Source organism: Equus przewalskii, chromosome 9, assembly GCF_037783145.1.
Source record: "Equus przewalskii isolate Varuska chromosome 9, EquPr2, whole genome shotgun sequence".
Lineage (NCBI taxonomy): Eukaryota > Metazoa > Chordata > Mammalia > Perissodactyla > Equidae > Equus > Equus przewalskii.
In genome coordinates, this window is record NC_091839.1 from 39783183 (window position 1) to 39803989 (window position 20807).

The following is a 20807-nucleotide window of genomic DNA, read 5'->3' on the forward strand; positions in this document are numbered from 1 at the left end:
AATGGCATTTAGGGCCCACCTGGATAATCCAAGGTAATCTCCTGATGTCAAGATTCTTAACTTAATTACATCTGCAAAGACACTTTTTCCAAATAAAGACACTGACTGTTTCAGAGATAAAAAGACAGGACTGGATGATAATATATCTAGACAGTTTTTAACTGGATGAATGACAACACCTCAAAAACACTGAGAAAGGTTTCCAGAGCAGTGTTTCTGAACTGTGGCTGCACACTATAACCACCTGGGCATCTTGGAAAAATTCAAATGCCTGGGACCTATACCAGATCAATTGATTCAGAATGTCTGGGAGACGGGGTTGAGCATCAGTATTTTTGCAATGGTCCCCAAATCAACAAAAGATACGTGAGACATCTACACAGAAAACTATAAAACATTATTGAGGAAAATTAAAGAACTAAATAAATGGAGAGATAAACCGTGTTCATAGATTAGAAGACTCAACATTATAAAGATGTTAAAAATTAATCTATAGATTTAAATTCTATAGCCACCAATAAAAATCTAGCAAGTATTTTCAAGGAAATTAACAAGATGATTTTATATGGAAAGGCAAAGGGCCAAAAATAACTGATACAATCTTAAAGGAGAACAAAGTTAGAATAATTTGCTCTTATGAAGATTTATCACAAAGCTACAATAATTAATACACTATGGTATTGATGCAAAGTATGGTCTAAAAGAATAGAATACATTATCTAAACAGGCCAATGTACCACACATTTATGAATACTTGATATTTGACAAAGGAGACACTGCAATGTGATGGGGGGAAGAATGCTCTTTTTAATGAATGGTGCTGGACCAACTGGATATCGGTATGGGGAAAAAAATGAATGAATATTGACTTCTACTTCACATCAAACACCAAAATCAATTCCCAGTGTATTATAGGTCTAAATGTGAAAGGCAAAACAATAAAGCTTCTAGAAGGCGATTCAGAATATCTTCGTGACTTTGGGGTTAGGCAAAGTTTTCTTAAACAGGACATAAAATGTACTAAACATAAAGTAAAAGATTAATAAGTTAGACTTCATTAAATTTAAATGTTTTAAAATTTACTATTACACCTGCTACCAACTTCTTATGACTGGATTTCTCAGTTCATATTCTGTTCTTGCTCTCCAAATTGCTCATTCTCCGCTGCTTTCTCTATCTCTTTCAGACCTTGTTCTTATCACATTTCCTACCTTTGATTAAAACAAATAGTCTCTTCTCATAACTTATTCTTCATGTGCTTCTTGTCTGAGCAATTTCATTAATGTTAAAGAGTTCTACCTTCTGATTTTGAGCCAAATAACTTTATTTTTACCACATTAAAAATGCGGATTTACTACTTGTGATAAGGAAATTGTGGTCTACTCATACAATGAAATACTAGTCAGCAATAAATGGGAATGAACTATTGATATACACAACAACATGGATGAATCTCAAAATAATTATGTTGTCTGAAAGAAGCTACACCAAAAAATACATATTGTGTGATTCCACTTATATAAAGTTCTAGAAAATGCAAATAATCTATTGAGACAGAAAGCAAATCAGTGGTTGCCTGATCTGCTTGGATGGGAGTGTAAGGGAGGAATGGAAGGGAGAGAATGCACTGGACAGGCGGGAACTTGCGGGGTGGCGGCGCTGATGATATGTTGATATGTTCATTATCTTGATTGTGGTTATGCCTTCATGGGTGGATACATGTCAAAATTTATCAAACTATCCACCTTAAACATGTGCAGTTTATTGTATTAGAAGTCTTCAGCACTTCTAATAATGGTAAAAAAAATGTATAAGTATCAATAAATTATGACAATGCTTTTGGTACTTCAAGTCATTTTTATTACCAAGTTGTCAACATAGCTAATCTATTTTTTAAAGCGTCTAACACACAAAATTATCATTGTCCATGAGAATTAAAGACAGAGGGGCCAGCCCCATGGCCAAGTGGTTAAGTTCGTGTTCTCTGCTCTGGTGGCCCGGAGTTTCGCCCGTTCAGATCCTGGGTGTGGACATGGCACCGCTCATCAGGCCATGCTGAGGTGGCATCCCACATAGCACAACCAGAGGCACTCACAACTAGGATATACAACTATGTACTGGAGGGCTTTGGGGAGAAGAAGGAAAAAAAGAGGATTGGCAACAGATGTTAGCTCAGGTGCCAATCTTTAAAAAAAAAATCAAAGACAGAATTTTATATAATGCTGAAAAGATGGAGAAGTGCTTGCTAGAGATGGTATTTCTTTCATATTAATTACTTTTTCAAAGTTTGTGCCTCTGGACCACCTGAGCTAGAATAACCTGGGATGCTTGTTAAAATGCAAATTCCTGTCCAGAAATAGCAGGGAACTTTCTTAACCCAAAAATGGTATTTATTTTCAGCAAACATTGCACTTAATGGGATAATATAAGTATTTCTTTGAAAATAATGGAGCTCAGTATTACCATTACTACTATTCAACATCAAACTGGAAGTCCAAATTAGAATAGTAAAAGATGGAAAAGACACGAAAAGTAAATGGAGAGACTGACACTTCCTTCACTTCAAGACTGACTACAAAGCTACAGTAATCAAGACAGTGTGGTGTCGGCCTAAGAACCGACACGTGGATCAATTGAATAGAATAGAGAGCCCGGAAATAGACCCACACAAATATAGTCAACTAATCTTTGACAAAGTAGCAAAGGGAATTCAAAAGAGAAAGGATAATCTTTTCAACAAATGGTGCTGGAACAACTGGACATCCAGAACAGAAAAAAGAAAATCTATTCACAGACCTCACTCGCTTCACAAAAATTAACTCAAAATAGGTCATAGACCTAAATGTAAAATGCAAACATATAAGACCCTTAGAAGATAACATATGAAAAAATCTAAGCGCCCTTGAATTTGGCAATGACTTTTTAAATAAAACACCAAAAGCACAATCCATGAAAGAAAAAATTGATAAGTTGGACTTAACTAAAATTAAAAACTCTGTTCTATGAAAGAACTGGCTAAAAGAATGAAAAGACAAGAGGCCAGCCCTGTGGTGCAGCGGTTAAGTTCATGTGTTCCACTTCTTGGCCCCAGGGTTCACCAGTTCTGATCCCGGGCACAGACATGGCACTGCTTAGCAAGCCATGCTGTGGTAGGCATCCCATGTATAAAGCAGATGAAGATGGGCATGGATGTGAGCTCAGGGCCAGTCTTCCCCAGCAAAAAGAGGAGGATTGGCAGTAGTTAGCTCAGGGCTAATCTTCCTCAAAAAAAATAAATAAATAATCTTTTTAAAAATAAGAAAATAAAGCGTATTAATTAAAAAGAAAATGGATGAGAAAGAGAGAAGTCAAACAGTCATTGTTGGCATGTGATATCATTGTATACTTAGAAAACCAGGAAAACCACGATCAATTATTAGTAGAATTAGTAAGAGACTTTAGCAAGTTTGCTGGGTACAAAAATCAATGTGTTTTTGCATACTGGCCACAAAGAATCAGAATATAACAAAAGATGTTCAAGCCTTCTACAAATAAAATTATAAAATTTTATTGAAAGACAATAAAGAAGTCCAAGATGTATGAAACATATTATGTTCAGTGAGAGGAAAATTTGAAGGATAAAAAGATTTAAACATGCCAGTGTTCCCCATATTGATCCATAGATTCAAAACAATTTTAGCAGCTATCCCAACAGGTTGTTTTCTGCGGCATGAAAAGATGATCCCAAAATTCATATGGAAGAGCAAAGTGCCAAGAATGGAAGGAGGAGGAGACCAAGGGAGACCCAGGGCAGAGGGGAATCAGAAAGGGGATTACAAGTCTTGAAGCAGCAAGGTGGGAAGTCTCTGGTCCGAGTTCTGAAGGGCGATGTTATGGACTGAATGTATGTGTCTCCCCAAAATTCATAGGTTGATGGTATTAGAAGGTAGAGCCTTTGGAAGGTAATTAGGTTTAGGTGAGGTCATGAGAGTCGAGCTCCCATGATGGAATTAGTGCCCTTATAATTAGAGACACCGGAGAGCTCTCTACTACCTGCTCATTCCCAACTCCCCACCCCACCCCCTATGTGAGGGCACAGAGAGAACGTGGCTGTCTGTAAACCAGGAAGAGAGCTCTCACCAGAACCTGACCATGCCAACAGCAGGGTCTTGGACTTCCAGCCTCTAGAACGGTGAGAAATAAATGCCTGTTGTTTACGCCATTCATCTAGTGGTATTTTGTTATACGGCCCCGGCTGACTGAGACAGGCAGCAGTGGTTTGGAGTCTTTTGGAGCTGGCAGATGTTGGATGCAGTTTCATGGGGTATGCAAAGCAGGCAGGCTCTAAATGGCTAAAAGTAAATGCTTATCGGAGCTATATTTAATGTGATTGAATATGTCAGATTTTGGATTTTGCACTGGCAGGCTTTGAGCTAACAATCCAAGCATATTGTGAAGAAGTAAACAACATGGGGCCAATATATGGGGGCCTCCTTTAACCCATTGTACAAGACCAAGATCCTTGTGGAGAAGATCAGGCAGGAGGCAATGCCTCTTAGACACGTAGCCTTATTATACACACGTTTTAATTCAAACAATGTGGTATTGGCTTAGGCATCACCAAATAGACCAATGGAATAGAATAGAGTACCTAAAAATTGGCCCATTTATTTAAGAACATTTGATTAATGACAGATCTGGCATTGCAGAGCAGTGGGAAAATAGGGTATTCACTAAATGATGCTGGGACAATTGGGTATTCACATGTAAAAAAAGACCTATAAAAAAATCTGGAACTCTTTCCTGAAAAAAATCACATGCAATACAAACAATTTTTAAACTCAAAATTATTTGTCCCAGTGTTATTTATAATGGAGAAAACTTGAAAAGATGCTAAATAATCAATAACGGGAATACTTCGGTAAATTATGACACATCCACTCAATTGCATATTATGCTGCTAATAAAAAGAATGTATACACTCGATAATAAGATGTAGAAATTTGTGTTGTGATGGTAAGTGTAAAAGAATAACATAAGGTATGATAAGAATGTAAAACAAACATACATGAATAAGCATCGAATAAATAATTACACAAACATGTTATCAATACTAATCTTTGTTAATGAAATTATAGGTGATGGGGTTTTTTCCCCAAAATTTCCATAAACAGCATATGCTACTTTCATAATGGAAAATGTCCCAATAAACTATTTTTAAACCTAGGCACTTAATAAATATTTGAACGCTAGCCGAATTTTCGTGCTTTTAATATTGTGGGCGTGTATCTAATTGCTGAGCCAGAATAGCTTCCCTGTGCAGTCAGCCTCATCTCGCTGCGCCTGTCAAACCACCTCAATTATCCGCTCAAACTGTCAGGCATCTTGTGGCTTAATTTTAAATGGAACACAACTCTAGCATGAGACTGTGATTTAAGAGAGGTTATATTGTATTTTGATGACCTGACTGAAATACATTCCTTTTTCAAGGTTTTTACCTGTTGGTGAAGGATTTAAATTAGGATGTTCCCTGTTTCTGAAAACTGATGCAATCTTGACCTTGTGAATATTTATTTGTAGTACTTATTCATTCACAAAAGTAGTTGTTTAGTGTATAGTACAAGTCAGACATTAGTCTAGGAGCTGGGAATACAAAGATGAATAAGATTTCGGCCCTGCCCCCATCCCCCAAGCTCACACTATGGTAACAGGAAACAATAGTGTCTTGGAGGGTTGGGGGCGCAACGGTAAATCTCCACAGAGTGCAATGGGGGCCCAAATGGGGAAGTGATCAATTGTATGAGGGTGGGAGATTTGGTTGGGAAAGACTTCACTGAACAGGGTGACATTCGAGCTGTATCTTGAAAGGCACAGTTGGGTAGAACAAGTAATACAATTAGAGGAAGCTGCCTCAGCAGAAGCACAGAACGTCAAAGGCGAGAGCCTTCGGGAAGATTGAGTTCAGGTGTAGCAGGGGGGAGATAAGTGTCCAACAGAACTTTCTGCAATGATGGAAATGTTCCATATCTTCATTATCTAATAATGGTAGCCACTAGCCACTTGTGGCTAGTGCAACCGAGGAATTGAATTTTAAATTTCATGTAATTTTAACTAATTTAAATTTAAATAGCTTCATGTGCTAGTGGCTACCATATCGAACAGTACGGGTCTAGAGATAAAGAAGCCAGATCATGGAGAAATTTGCATCCCATGTGAGGGGGACTGAATTTTCTTCTGTATGTAGTGGGAAGTCTTCAAAGGGCCATGCATAGGGAATTCATGATCAACTTTACATTTGGGAGTGGGGTGGACTGGAAGCAGATGAAACATTGAAGGGATTCCAGTAACAGGCCTCAGATAGAGCATGGTAATTACAGAAGGGAATGGACATGAGACATGCTAAGCAGGCTGAGTGGGCAAGCTCAGTGACAGGTCTGAGTGTGCAGGGTGGGGAGGTAGAGAAGTAAATTACCTGAAACAGGTCTGGGGCTGCTTAAATCATTGGGCCTACTTTTAAATCAATGACAAGTCATCCCACTAAAGAATGGCAAGAGTGGGATGGGTTTGGAGAGAAGATTAGTGTTACAGATAATGAGCTTGGAGAGCAGATGAGAAATCCAGGTGATATACTACTACCTTCCTGCTTGCAGTGTGCCAGGAGGAATTGGCAGTCCAGCCCTCCCAATCAGAGGGACAACTGAATTGAAATAATCTGATGGAATCTTTGGCCTTTGTTCAGACATAAGAAAACAGCTGCTAAAAGTGGAATGCAGGTCTTTTATAATTTCAGCAAAGCTGGAAGAGGATCAAAAAAATTCCTTCTTGGGCCAACCCCATGGCATAGTGTTTAAGTCTGAGCGCTCTGCTTCCACAGCCCGCGGTTCACAGGTTCAGTTCCTGGTGTGGACCTACACGCTGCTCATCAAGCCATGCTGTGGTGGCATCCCACAAACAAAACGGCAGAGGATTGGCACAGATGTTAGCTCAGGGCCACTCTTCCTCACCAAAAAAAAAAAAAAATTTCTCCTCACAAAAATGAGGACTTATGGACTACAGAGCAAGGTGGGTTCCTTGATAATTGAGAAAATATTCTTTCTTTAATAAAGGTTTAGACTGTACCAAATTAAAGTTTGTCCTTGGGGGCCATGCCATAGTGGTCCCCACAGTGGGAGAGAATCACAGAGATGAAATTCAATCTGGAGCCCAATGCCCAGCCCCCATGCCCACCTCCAACAGCTGCTCTCCCAGGAAGCCTGTAAGCCTGGGGCCCAATAGCGCAGCACTCCCCTGCTGGAGCCCTGGCACCGTCAGACATTGCCCGGCTCTAGCTTGAGGCATGGAGGGAAGGGAAGACTGAGAACAGACTCTCTTCCTGGGGATGCAGAAAGGGGTGCTTGGGGGTAGGCAGAGGATTCTAAGGCAGGAGAGCCAAAGGTAGAGTCGGAGGAAGTTCTTCTGAAGACCTGTCATTAAATGCCTCCTCCTGTCCTTCCAAAATTGCAGTTTCCTTCAGAAATCTCCCTAACCCTTCAGCAGAGACATTTAAAACTTCTCCCTTTCTTTCACTCACCCACTCCTATACTCACCTCTCTAACCCAAATAGTCCGGCATGACAGTTACATCTCAGGCTCTGGGGATTTCACAAAATACTTTCCCTGCCTTCCAGGAGCTTATGTTCTAGTGGGAGAGACAGACAAGCAAACAGATCCCTGGAGAACTGAGAGCTCCATCAGGTGTAAGGACTGTGGGGAGGGGAGTGACTGCTTAATGGCTATGGAGCTGTCTTTCTGGGTGGTGAAAATGTTTTAGAACTTGGCAGAGGGGAAGGTGGAGGACCCTAAACCCAATATTGACAGGTCAAGGAAAGTTTCATAGGGGATATGGCTTCTGAAAACATGGAGGAATTAACCAGGTGAAGAGGGAAAAGGGATATTCAGATAGAGTGGTAAACCTCTGCGCAAAGGCCTGGAGGCCAGCCAGTAATTCAACATGGCCGGAGAATGATGAGGGAGTCTGCAACGATGAGAAGGTAGTTGTGAGAGCTGAGGTTGGATGGGGTGAGCTGACATCAGACCATGGAGGGCCTTACACGTCATGGCAAGGAGTTTGGACTTTACCAAGGCCACCAAGAAGCCTTCATAAAGTTTTAACAGAGGAGTGGCATGATCAGCTTTCTGCTTTTGAAATACCATGTGAGTATAGGCAAAGCTTTGGATGGGTACAAGACTGGAGGCAGGGAGCTCAATGAGTTGGCTGTTTCAGTAATCCGGGCAAGAAAAGGTAGTTGCTTTAATTAATTCAGGAGAAGTGGGAATGAGAGAATTGAATTGATTCAAGAGACATTAATGAAGACTTGGTTGTTGGTTAAGGACTGGGGAGATGGGTGTGGGACTGAGTGGGTAAAAGACAGGGAAAAACCTTTTAAAAAAGCTACACAGGGGGCCGGCCCAGTGGCACAGTGGTTAAGTGTGCACATTCTGCTTTGGCGGCCCGGGGTTCACCGGTTCGGATCCCGGGGGTGGACATGGCACCACTTGGCAAGGCATGCTGTGGTAGGCGTCCCACATATAAAGTAGAGGAAGATTAGCATGGATGTGAGCTCAGGGCCAGTCTTCCTCAAAAAAAAAAAAAAAAAAGAGATACACAGTAACATTTTCCACATATACAAAATAGATACGTAGGGCCCATCAGAGTTCATCATCAGGGACTCCCAAGGTGTTTCTGATATCCTCTCCCTCACTCTCCAGAGTGGAGAATGACTGCCACAGAGGCTGTAATAGCAAACGTTTGTATGCTTTAGATCCTGTTTTCCTGATTAGGACTAGGTGTATGAAAGTTACCCAGTTTGGGGGAAAAATAATTTTAAGAACCACTACTGCCTCCACTTCTCTTTAGAGGCTTGAATTTGATTATAATAAAATTCACTGACAATTTTTTTCATTTTGTGCTCTTGTAATTTCGATTATTTTGTAATATGTGAAGGAGCAGGACCCCATACTTGGGTATCTGCAGTAAATGTTTCAATTTGCCCCCTGATTTAGGCTGTGAAAATCTGATCCTAAGATCTGTTGTTTCTCCACTGACTGGTTCATGTAGTGGAGAAAAAGATGGGAAATAAAGAATTAATGCTTTCACTCATCATTTGTCTTACCTTTAAAGATGATTGACAATCATAAAGAAAAGTAGATTTTTTTAAGGGTCAGACTAATGGACAGCAGTGCTATTTTGTGTCAGGAAACTCAACTATTCGCTTTCTTTTCTGCCTCTTCATATCTGTGCCCAAGTAACATACCTCTTAAAAGGAATCTCTGTAAGGAAGATGACTAAGGAATGATCTCATGATCTTGACTGAAAGGATGAAGGAAAGTAGACTAAAAATAGTTCATGCTTATTCTAAGAGAAACTGGAACAAGGGTGACTTACATTGTCCTGCTTGTTCCACAGTTTTTCTCATCATTACCCTGAAAATTCAGCTTCCCTCTCCATTATCAAGCATTTTTGTGGAGAAAGTTAAACTGTAAAAGGAAACTGTCAGCTAATTCCAAGGCTCTCTGACTTCCACAGTTTCAAAATTGATATACTACGTATACAGACTAACGTGAGGGCTGTATTTTTTTTTAAAAAAAGTAGGTAAGCATCGCACAGCATATGGACAATAATGGAGAACAAAAAGTGAGAGAGAGTGAAAAGCACAAGATTTGTATTTTTTTAAACATTTAAGTATTTTCTTGAAAACCAAGATGCAGCTATATTTTAGTGACTTATGGCCAAAAAGCAAACTAAAAGTCGAGAAGTTCTACATTATTGTGCCTTTTCTTTACTTTTTATTATGAAATATATACGGAACAGGTCAATGTAACATACACGCATCACTGAATAAATAATTATAAAGTGAACATCCATATAACCACCGTCCAGCTGCATTAGAGATTCTTGATCAAAAATCTACTGAGGCTTGCATGAGCTTCAGGGAATCTGTGAATTCTCTGAAATTATGTACAAAATTAGGGACTGCATGCCTTTTTCTGAGGGAAAGAGTCTAGAACTTTTCTCAGGGCCTTAAAAGAGTTCCCTTCAAATCGTAAATACTGATTAGAACAATAGGACTAAGATGGCTCTGTGACCTAGAAGCTGTGTAGCCTTAGGCTGGTCTCTTACACTCTCTGAACCTTGAACCTGTAGAATGAAATGATAATTTTTCGTTCTCTCGTGAAGCTATTGTAAGGAACAGCTCATTTGTTATCTGTGAAATGACTTTGTAAACTCTAAAGTATTCTTCCAACTGGTAATTATGGATCTCTGTTAGTCAATGGAAACTTTCTTAGCAAGGTCTTTACAATATCTAAAGAACTGCTAAATTGCTTTCGTTGATCAAGGCTGGTTTAAAAGCCCTAGTCTATCACTATAACCGCTAGTCTGACAACACTCCGATTCCAGACCAGGCCAACCACCTCATCTTCCCGAGCTGCTGCTGAGCTACTGAACGACGCCTGAAGAAAACCACTTAACTTGGCAGGTGGCTTTCACTTCCTATTCATGATCATAACCTTCAGATGAGCATTCATACTGCCCAGCAATGACCTGAAAATGTCTATTAGGCATACTTTTCTACTCTCCTAGATGACTATTTCCTAACAGCCTCTCTCCCACATTACCCACAATTCCACTTCTGACCGAGATGGAATAACAAAGACTGGATTTAACTTTCCCACCAACAACCAGAAAACTGGACAAAATACATAAAGCAACTCATCTCAGACGCTGGAAAACAGACAACACAGGACTGTGATACTTGAGAGAGAGGAAACATATGAGGTTGATTGCCCGAAGTTTCTGGGGAGGCAATTTCCAGATCACAGGAAAGTAAACCTAAATAGAGTCCAGAGACGTAGCTGAGTTGAGGAGAGGGACATCAGCATCCCCAGAGGCTGGGGGAGCTGGGAGTTGAAGAGCAGAGTTTTTTGTTTTTTGGGGTTTTTTTGAGGAAGATTAGCCCTGAGCTAACATCTGCTGCCAATCCTCCTCTTTTTGCTGAGGAAGACTGGCCCTTAGCTCACATCTGTGCCCATCTTCCTCTACTTGATATGTGGGACGCCTACCACAGCATGGCTTGACAAGCAGTGCCATGTCCACACTCGGGATCTGAACCAGTGACGCCCGGGCCGCCAAAGCAGAGCACTGAAGCGGAACATGTGCACTTAACCACTGCACCACCGGGCAGCCCCTGAAGAGCAGAGTTCTGGAAAGGAGGAAGCTGTGCAAAAGAAGAGCTCCATGAATCTGAGTCTTTGCAAGGTCTTTGGCTGTGCATGCATAGACTGAAAATCCACACAGCCCGGCAAAGATCAACCAGGGAGTTGTAGGCTAATAACTCATAGAAGACGGGTAGACATTTGAGCTCTGGCCAGAGCGGAAACCTCAGTGAAAACCTCTGAGCAGTCATTACTTAGTAGTAGGACCAAATTATCCCTGGCATCAAGACTACTCTAGAGTCATCCTAGTAAAGCTGAAAATAGTCCTCAAAGGAGTTGAACTCATCCACAAATAATTTAACCACCTGAAAAAAACAAAGTTAACACTCCTTAAAGGGAGACGACAAAATTCAGACACTTCACAAGGATAACATTCACACTGTCCAACATTCAACAGAAAATCACTAAACATGCTAAAATGCTCAACTCATTTGCTCCTAAGACTTTAGGAAAAAGAAAAATATATACCCCCTCTTTAAAAGTGTGACAGTCCCTGACATCTTAGAGTCACTTAGTCACAGGAATTAAGTCTACAACATTTTTGAAGGTCATCCTTTAGCTTTGAGATAAAAAACATTCAGTAAAATGGAGCTTACTTCCTTTAGTATGACTTCCATCACAATTGGTCAGCTCTATTTATTTATTTTGTGTTAAATTAAATTCACTACCATATGTAGATTTGTAATCTGGTGTTCTGAAACAACATAAAGTCCTCTTTCCCATCTAACAAAACTGAGAATAGTTCATAGAATAGAATACACCAGCTTTTTCTCCAGATAAATATATTCAATTCTTTCCATGTTTTTCTGACAAAATTCTTGTCATTCTCTAGAGGCACTCTAGTTCCCCGGTGTTTCTTTTTAAATTGCTGCCATGTTAAAACTAAGAAAAATTAGTTCTACAAAGACTAGACGTCCAATAAGTCATTGGAGTATGAAATATATTTCATACCTATAGCTAGTCAGGGTCTGTTCTCATGGCAATAACACAGGCTCAAGAGGGAAAGCAGAAATGTGGGGTCTCTTAAAGCCTTGGCTCTGAACTTGGCACACTGTCACTTCCACACATCCCATTGGCCAAAGTCATAAAGCTAAACTCAAAGTCAAAAGTCAAGGAAGGATATTCTACACAAGTCCATGGCAAGGGTGTGCATACAGGGAGGAGTGAAGAATTAGGGCCAATAATTCAGGGTCATACAAAAGGCTAAGTAATGTTTCCAAAGTCACACTATCGTAGGTAGCAGTTAGGGACTGAATTTGGCTGAATGTAGCAGAAAACCTAAATAACAACTGCTTAATGAGAGAGAGGTTTATTTTCTCTGATGTTATGGGAAGTCCAGAGGTAGCCAGTCAAGAAGATTGATATGGCTGCTCTGTGATATCACCAGGAACTCTCCTTTTTAGATTTTTCTTCCATCATCTTTAAGGTGTGGTCCTCATCTTTGTGTCCACAGTAAGCCTGCTGGAACTTCAGCCTGCACATTCTCCTTTCAAGTACAAACAGAAGGGAAGGAGATAGACATAAAATCAAAGTGCTTTCTCTGACACCCTATCCAGTCATTCTACTTACATCTCATTGGCCAGGACCATGTCACAGGCCACTCCCAGCTAAAAGAGGGGTTGACATATCTAGTTTTTTTCCCAGCACAGAATATTGTCATTCACAACATAATCGGGGTTAGTAAGAAAGGAGAAGAAAATTGATGGTAGGTGGGCCGCTAGCAGAATCAGACACACCCAGGAAGTATTTGTGCCAGGATGTGCCCATTAGTTCAAAATTATACTTAACATGATGGCACGACTCTTACCATCTTAAAAAAATTTAATATTCTAATTTATAAGTAATATATGCTCATGAAAGACATTTTGGTAGATATGCTAGAGCATAAAGAAGAAAACAGCCATGATCTCATTGTCCAGATATAATCACTGTGAAAATTTTGCCATATCACTACCTTTTTGTTGTTCTACCTTGTATAGCTACAGTTTCCAAATTGGGCTCAGTCTCTACAAAGAGCTAGGCCCCTCTCCCCATTAGTTTTTTCTTTATTTTGTTTTATAGATAATAAGACAATATATACTCATTATAGGCAATCTAGAAATACCAGAAAAGTATAACGAAATAAAAATAATGACTTAGCCATACTCATATAAGTAATAAATAAAATAAAATCTTACCCTTACTCAGATGCAGACACTGCTAATGATATTGGTGAATTGATTATACATTTTATATATATTATATATGTATGTATATGAATTTGGTTAGGTTTATACTGTATATAAATTTTGCATTTGGCTTTTTAAAAACATAAAACAAACAAGATTTTTATTCACATTATTTTTAATGCCTGCCTAATATTTCACTTTATCAACATTCCTTAAATATCAGGTGTTTAGATTTCCAATGTTTTGCTATTATATATCTTGCTAGTCTAAACATCTATTTTTGCACAAGCTTCATCCACATTTCAGGAAAATTTTCTAGAAGGGGAAAATAAAATCCCTTTGTACTATGACTTGGGTATTTTTGTGTTGATTCATTTCCTAGTAATCTGGGAATGTTTTTAAGCAAAGTATATTCAGTATATTTGTCTTGCAATTTGAGAAAAATCACTGGCAGGAGTCTGTTTAAAAATAAAATTTTGTTGTTTGATGCTCTGCTTCTAATATCAGTTTAATCCTGTTTCATACTTTCACGTCAGTAGGCGAGCCTAACGAACATTATTGTTAAGGGACAAAATCTCATTATCCTAACTCCAGACACGGATGCGTCCTTATCATGTGCTTCTCGAATGTGCAGTTTTCTCCTCTGGCACCTTGGACCATCCTGTTAACAGACCTCCTTTAAACAACAGGTCATGAAACTAAACCGCGATCTTTTTAAAAACTAGAGGCTTTTATAAGAACTCCATTTCTCGATATAACCCCCGGGTTTTCCCGTCCCCTCCGAACTGGCTCCTGCCTCCCGGCTCCCCTCCCCACCTCCTTTTTTAAACGCCGTATAGATTCCCACGCCAGCAAGTTAATACTCCAGTTTAAGAAATCTTGTGTTTGGCACCGTTAACCACTGAGGTTTCTTCTGCCTGCGGTTTGCGTCCTTTTGTGTTTTTGTTTTTGCTTTTGTTTTTTAAGGTTCTCGCCCATCGTTCAGGGACACACTCTCCAGGCGCTGCCCAGCCGAACCTCCCCCTTGGCCCCGCCCATGCCCTTGGCCCCGCCCCTTCGGGCCCCCAGCGTTCGATCTCCATGGTTACACGGCCGACGCGGAGAGCGCCCAGCTGCCCAGAAGGCCCCGGCAAAGACCCCGGGGAAGAATCGTTAGACACGGCTCTAGCTCTCGATTCCGGCCAAGGTCAGCCTCCTCGGGGCTCCGCGCCCTTGAGCCGGAGCTGTGCCCCGCGGGGAGGCGAGCGTGGGGCGGCGGGCAGAGCCGGGGCCGCCGGAGGATCCCGTCCAGCCTCGTTGAGACTTAACTGTCAGTCAGGACTCCTTTCGCGGCGCCGCTGCCGGCCGGAGGCGCCCTGGTGTCAGGTCAGACGTGTGACCCGCACTGCGCCGGCGCCTGCCCGTCTCTGCTCGGCGTCGCTCGTACCCGAGACGGCCAGACCTCCGGAGGCTCAGAGCGTCCGAGAGTGGGCCGGGGAGGGCCTGAGGGGGTCCCTGCGCGGCGCCCGACCGCGCCCGTGCACGCGCACGCAGACACGGACGCGCGGGCCTGCGTTCCCTCAGCGCTTGTGACAAGCTGCTGTTTCAAGCGCTTCACTTTGTCCCACGCTGCTTTAGCCGCTCCGTGTATAGAGCTCGCCTAGTCCTCGCGAAGACTCTAGAAGAAGGAAGTGTCCTGTCTATATTTCAGACGAGGAAACCGCCTCACGGAAGTGAAGCCAATGCCCAAGGTCTCAGCGAGACAGCGGTCGGGTCACGATGGAACCCGGGCAGTCTGGTTCTCCCTGACAAAAAGCCCAGCGCCCCCTGAGCTGAACGCTAGTGATGCCGAGAGTTAGCGTTATGTACCTGGGATTGCCTTTGTTATTCTCTACGTGCGAGGTTCTCCTGTGCTGCTCACTTGCCGATACACAGGAAAATCGGGAATCTCGATAACCATTGAAACCTACCACCTTTTCCTGGTTTACCGTAAATGGAATTAATAAGCAGGAGTTCATTTTTTTCCATGATGCGTAATTCTCATAGTATGTTTTGATTTTTTGCTTTTACGTTTTTAGTCAAGAGTCTAATCTCCAACTTGGATGTGCAGGAAAGACGATTTAGATGATCCAAGCAAGAATTGTCTTCCAAGAGTCTATTATAAAAGGTCATTTAGTGAATGTGGTGGGATAAGCATTTCCTCTTTCAAGCTGCACTCTGCCGCCTACGAAGAGGGTGTGGGGTTGCTCATTTATTCTACTCCCCCCCATACTAGTTAGCCTTTTTTTTAAAGTTTAAAAATATCATGAAGTTAATGTACTTTTGGTGGCCATCATCGTTTAAATAAAGAGGAAATGTCTCAATCATTTGAAGTTCCTATTGCTCTATCGTCAAAATCTTTCGTTTTTATAAATATAGAACTAACTAATGAAAAACAGGAGGGGCCTAGAAACTAATAAACACTAATAAGCTAATAGATAACATTATGACTGTTCACAAATATAATAGTGGAGAAATCTACAGAGAAAAAATAATATATAATATATAAATACGATTTTTAAAAACCAACCATTGTTTTCTTTAGCCAGAATGCCTCCTACTCAGGCAGAAAGTGTTATAAAGAATATCATTCGAGAAATAGGACAAGAATGTGCCGCCCATGGAGAGATTGTTTCTGAAACTCTGGTTGCTTTTATGGTAAGAATGAATATTTTGGTGAATTACTGCTTTATTAAAAAATGTTTTTAAGTGGTGCCCATTTTCCTCCTAAAATTTTGTGAAGCTTTCCTAAATGTTATTCAGTTGGAAGCATATTGAAATCATCAAAGTTAGTGAAGACTGTTTTTTAAAAGTCTGCAAAGCATGTCAGTTCCAGATTTATAGAGACTGATTTAGAAGCTTGATGAGCTTCAGAAACATCAGTAGTGTCCTGTATTGGGGGGGGGGGGTGTTTTTACATGTATTTTTGTTCACTCTTGTAAAAATTACTCGTTGCTTTGGTTTCTCTATTCTTGCTTTTGGTTTAACAAGTCACAATAAAAATACACTAAAATATTCAGTTTCCCAATCTAAAATCTAGCTGTTGCTTTTAACTTATTTCTCCATATAATCTTTCCAGCACCATCTTCAGATTTGATGTCTATTGCTTCCTTTCTTCAACCTCTGGTGAAAGTGCTGATGAGTTGGGTAATAAGAAAATCAGCCGAATAATCAACTCCTGCGTAATCAAGAGGCAGTTGTTTAAAAAATGGAAACATATTAAACTAATTCATAATAATATGAAATAAAATTATTTAATGGGCTCTTTCCTACTCTCAGGTGAAAGCTGTCGTCCTGGATCCAAGCAATGGCTTCAACATGGATAGAACCCTCATCAAAAGTGATGTGCAGAAACTTGTTAAGGTGATTATCCAACACTTCTCAAGGTTTGGATTATTTATTTACAATTCTAAATACAGTATTTGTGTTAGACATTATTGCCTTTAGCTCCCTGAAACAAAAACCCACCAAGTAGTGGGTGCAAACAAATGAGGCACTTACTTTTTCTCATAAAATAAAGTCTGAAGGTAAATAGTCTGCTTTTCCTGGCTTCTTCCTGCATATGGGATACCATCGTGCATATGGCTTTCATCCCATGATCGCAAGATAGTGCCTTCCTCTCTAGGCAGGTATAAGCGGGGTGGGGAGGGATAAAGGCAAAATGTGTGTGCCAGCAGGGTCTGTCACTTTCTATTCTGAAAATAATAGCTTTCCCAGAATCCTTCCCATCTGCTTACATTTATTGACCAGAATGACATTGCAAGTGAGCTTGGGACATTGATTTTTTCCTTCTTTTTTAGCTGAACAAATCTTTGCCCCAATCCAAATTGAGTCTCTGTTAGTAAGGAAGGAGGGGTATGAATACAGGCAGGTAGCAGCGTCTGCCACAGTATTTTAGAGACATCTTGTTATTAATCTAATGTTACATTAAGAACACTATTAATTGACTTGTCATATACTGTAAAATTACATAGTACTAAATTAATATTCAGATAATATTGATTCAATGTAATTTGTGTTTTTTCAATTCCAAAGGGAAAATTGAAGGCAAAGCAAAATAATGCACAGTTAGAAATGAAGTAGGTGTGCCTGAAAACCTGTTTTAAGAACTAAAGAAGGGGGGCTGGCCCCGTGGCCGAGTGGTTAAGTCGTGCTCTGCTTCAGCGGCCCAGGGTTTCGCCAGTTCAGATCCTGGGTGCGGACATGGCACCACTCATCAGGCCCTGCTGAGGCGGCGTCCCACGTAGCAGAGCCAGAGGGACCTACAACTAGAATATACAACTGTGTACTGGGAGGCTTTGGGGAGAAGAAGAAGAAAAAAAGAAGATTGGGAACAGATGTTAGCTCAGGGACAATCTTTAAAAAAAAAAACTAAAGAAGGCAGAAACTTCAGATATTGTTAATTTTTTCTTATATTTTAAGTTTGACTCACTGAATATGGGTGCTTAAATATTTACTTTCTAAATATTCCTAAATCTATTTCCTAAAAATTCAACATTACTTTTTTTCTTCTGGGTTTAATGATTTTAATTCCCTCCTTCACACAAAGGACCTGACGCAAGCTTTCCCAAGCTTGTACATGGTCATTTTCTGGGCTCAAACAAGTGGCAGAGACAATTTTCATCATCCGCCTCTTCTCCCACAGCAGCAGTTCGCATAGTGGGGTGCGGGTCTGTGTGCTGATGCTGGAGGGAGGGGTCAGGAAGAGCGTTGGGAGCTGGAGCCAGGGAGTGTGTCGTAGGATGACTGTGCAGTGGGGACTTCTTGCTTCTCCAGGGCAGCCTAGAGCTGGGTCTTTCTGTGCTGAGTTTAAATGTGGTAAAAGCCTGTTTTTAGCAGTAGAGGAAATGACTGATAATCAGTGAGAAATTTTATTGGAAAGCCATGGAGGAGAACCAAGGAGGGGCAGAATATGTTTTTCTCCTTTTCATGGCTCAAGATGAGTTTTTCTTTTCCCCCTAACTCAACTAAGTTGGAAAGAATTGAGCTCAATATACTTTTAATGTGACAGGTACATTAACTATCAATATATATCATAATTCAAGTGACAAAGATTGTTTCCTTTTTTCTCAATTAAAAACCACGTGGCTGAGCTAATCTTTGTATTTGTAAAGTCTATGTTTAAAACAGTACTTCTCCACCTGTGGAGCCAGGTGCACAGGTTCCATGCAAATGGAGTGTCCAGTGCTCACTCTTGCATTCTCCTCTCCATCCTCCCAGGAAGGCAGGGTTGGGCTCTCAGGGAGGTGGGCTGAGGGTAATGCTGCCAATGTGCCTGCGGCTGCAGATATAAAGCCTAAGGGGTGAGACAGGGAAGAGAGGGGTTGGGTGGTGGAGAGGAAAGAAGAAAAGAAAAATTCAGATTGATCATCTAATCTAAAGGGGCAAAGGAGAGAGGGGAATGAGCCATTACTGAGGGGGCGGGGGAAAGGGGAATAGGAGAAAACAGACAGAGGATGAAATTTTGAAACAGAAGGCAGGGCCAGAGAAATTTTGTGAGCAGAGGAGAGTAGCTGCAGCAATTTTTTATAAAATGCATGTTACCTCCAGCATCAGCAAAGGAGTGTTGTTTGAGGCTCAAATAAATAGTAATGAGGAGCTGTAGAAAAGCTCTAGGCAGGAGCAAGAGCTTTGTGGAACATTTACCCACATTCAGACTGCATAGACCAACCAAAATGTCAAGTTTCTTGTCTTCAACTAGACTTTTAGCCACCTGGATGTGGTGATATTGGTTACTTAGGGGAAATAACTTATTCCTTAATAAGTGGTGTTGGTTGGGTAAACTATAAAGAGTGAAGTCCTCAAAGAGAAAAATAATAATAAAAGGCATTATTGGTAGGTAAATATCAGAAACTATTGCTTTGATGTTTCCCTTTATTTTTCAAAATAACTTTAGGAAATACTTCTAAGTGTTTCAGAAAATATAACTAGAAGTACTCATGGGATATTCTTTCCTAGCATTGTGTGACTCGGCTCTTGGATAATAAAAATCCATCCCTGGACACCATTAAGATGCAAGTCTACTTTGATATGAATTATACAAGTCGAGGTAACATATGTCTACCTATGTTGATACCCTTTTTAAAGAGAGTCATATTTCAGGTAATAAAGACTTCATTTGGTTGATAATGGAAAATTTAATTCTTTTGTCTATCTTTTGAAATTGTTTCCAACTTTGGAGAATATAATAGTGTTGGAAATGCTAAATGAGAAAAACACCAATGGCCTTTGTGAGTGTTAAAAGTAAATTCTGATTATTAGACCCATAATAATTGTGTTTCCAAGTTTATTGTGTTTTAACTGTTATACTACTAATACATAATAATTAGAAATTAAAACAACCAGCCCATTGAAGTTAGAAGTTTTTAATTTGTTGATTTTTTTGTTTCTGGTTTATGTTATTGTCTCATAATGTCTCAAATTATGTAACTTCCCCAAACTGAAGTGAATAATGGGAAATTTAAGTTTAGAACATATTTTCTTATGTATATAGTTTAATGCATGCATCAAAGACAAACTGGAAACCTGAAAAAGGAAATAAATTCCTCTATGGACTAGACTGCCTCTGCACTACGGAAATGCAACCATTATTAACCATTGGTGATTTTTGTTGTATTTTCTTTTTTCCCCTCTGTGTATTGAGCTTTCACTTATGCTACATACATAAAATCACATATCTTGCTTTTTTGCTTAATAATCAAATTTCAGAGTAATAAATATCAGGGAATTAATGACATTGTAATTTAGATTTTTCTTAATTTGCAAACATTTCAAGTTGTTTTTGTGATAAGATTATAGATATGACTTGTGCATGGTTGATATGTTGGTTATTGCCCTTGTAATAGTAAAATAGGATGTCTTATTGAATTAGTTGCAAGAATTGTACTGCTGGTGAATTGTGGCTCCTGCACAAGTAAGCCTAGAACTTATCATGTCACAGGAAGAAGAGAGAAAGATACACTTTTTTTTTTCTTTGGGGAAGGTTGGCCCTGAGCTAACATCTATTGCCAATCTTCCTCTTTTTGTTTGAGGAAGATTGTCCCTGAGCTAAAATCTTCCTAGTCTTCCTCTGTTTTGTATGTGGGATGCTGCCACAGCATGGCTTGATGAGCAGTATGTAGGTCCGTGCTTGTGATCTGAACCCATGAACCATGGGCTGCCAAAGCAGAGCACACAAACTTAACCACTATGCCACTGGGCTGGCCCCAAAAGATACACTTCTTGATGCAATTCGTGTTATCAGTAATACTATTCAAAAGAAATGTATCTAGAGCTAAAATAGAAATACATGTAATTGAACAGGAATATTTACACTATGTATATGCATATTATATGTGCTTACATGTAGTATACTACATGTACATGTAGTATACTACATGTAGTATACTAC

The 20807-nt window shown here is 40.2% G+C and overlaps 1 protein-coding gene across 10 annotated transcripts in view; it reads left to right on the forward strand.

Annotated features, from left to right (window-relative positions):
• Positions 1 to 14441: 14441 nt before the first annotated feature.
• The window catches only part of CFAP206 (cilia and flagella associated protein 206), a 31998-nt gene continuing 25632 nt past the window's right edge, over positions 14442 to 20807 (forward strand). Inside the window, exons 1-5 of one of the 10 annotated variants that reach the window (XM_070633578.1) lie at positions 14458 to 14585; positions 15457 to 15545; positions 15963 to 16075; positions 16697 to 16780; positions 19376 to 19466. In XM_070633578.1, coding sequence (XP_070489679.1) covers positions 15503 to 15545; positions 15963 to 16075; positions 16697 to 16780; positions 19376 to 19466 — 331 coding nt within the window. In that variant the 5' untranslated portion in view covers positions 14458 to 14585; positions 15457 to 15502. Of the gene's footprint in view, positions 15424 to 15456; positions 15546 to 15962; positions 16076 to 16696; positions 16781 to 19375; positions 19467 to 20807 lie in introns of all 10 variants that reach the window. The other 9 variants (XM_070633576.1, XM_070633579.1, XM_070633577.1 and 6 more) reach the window with 9 other exon arrangements.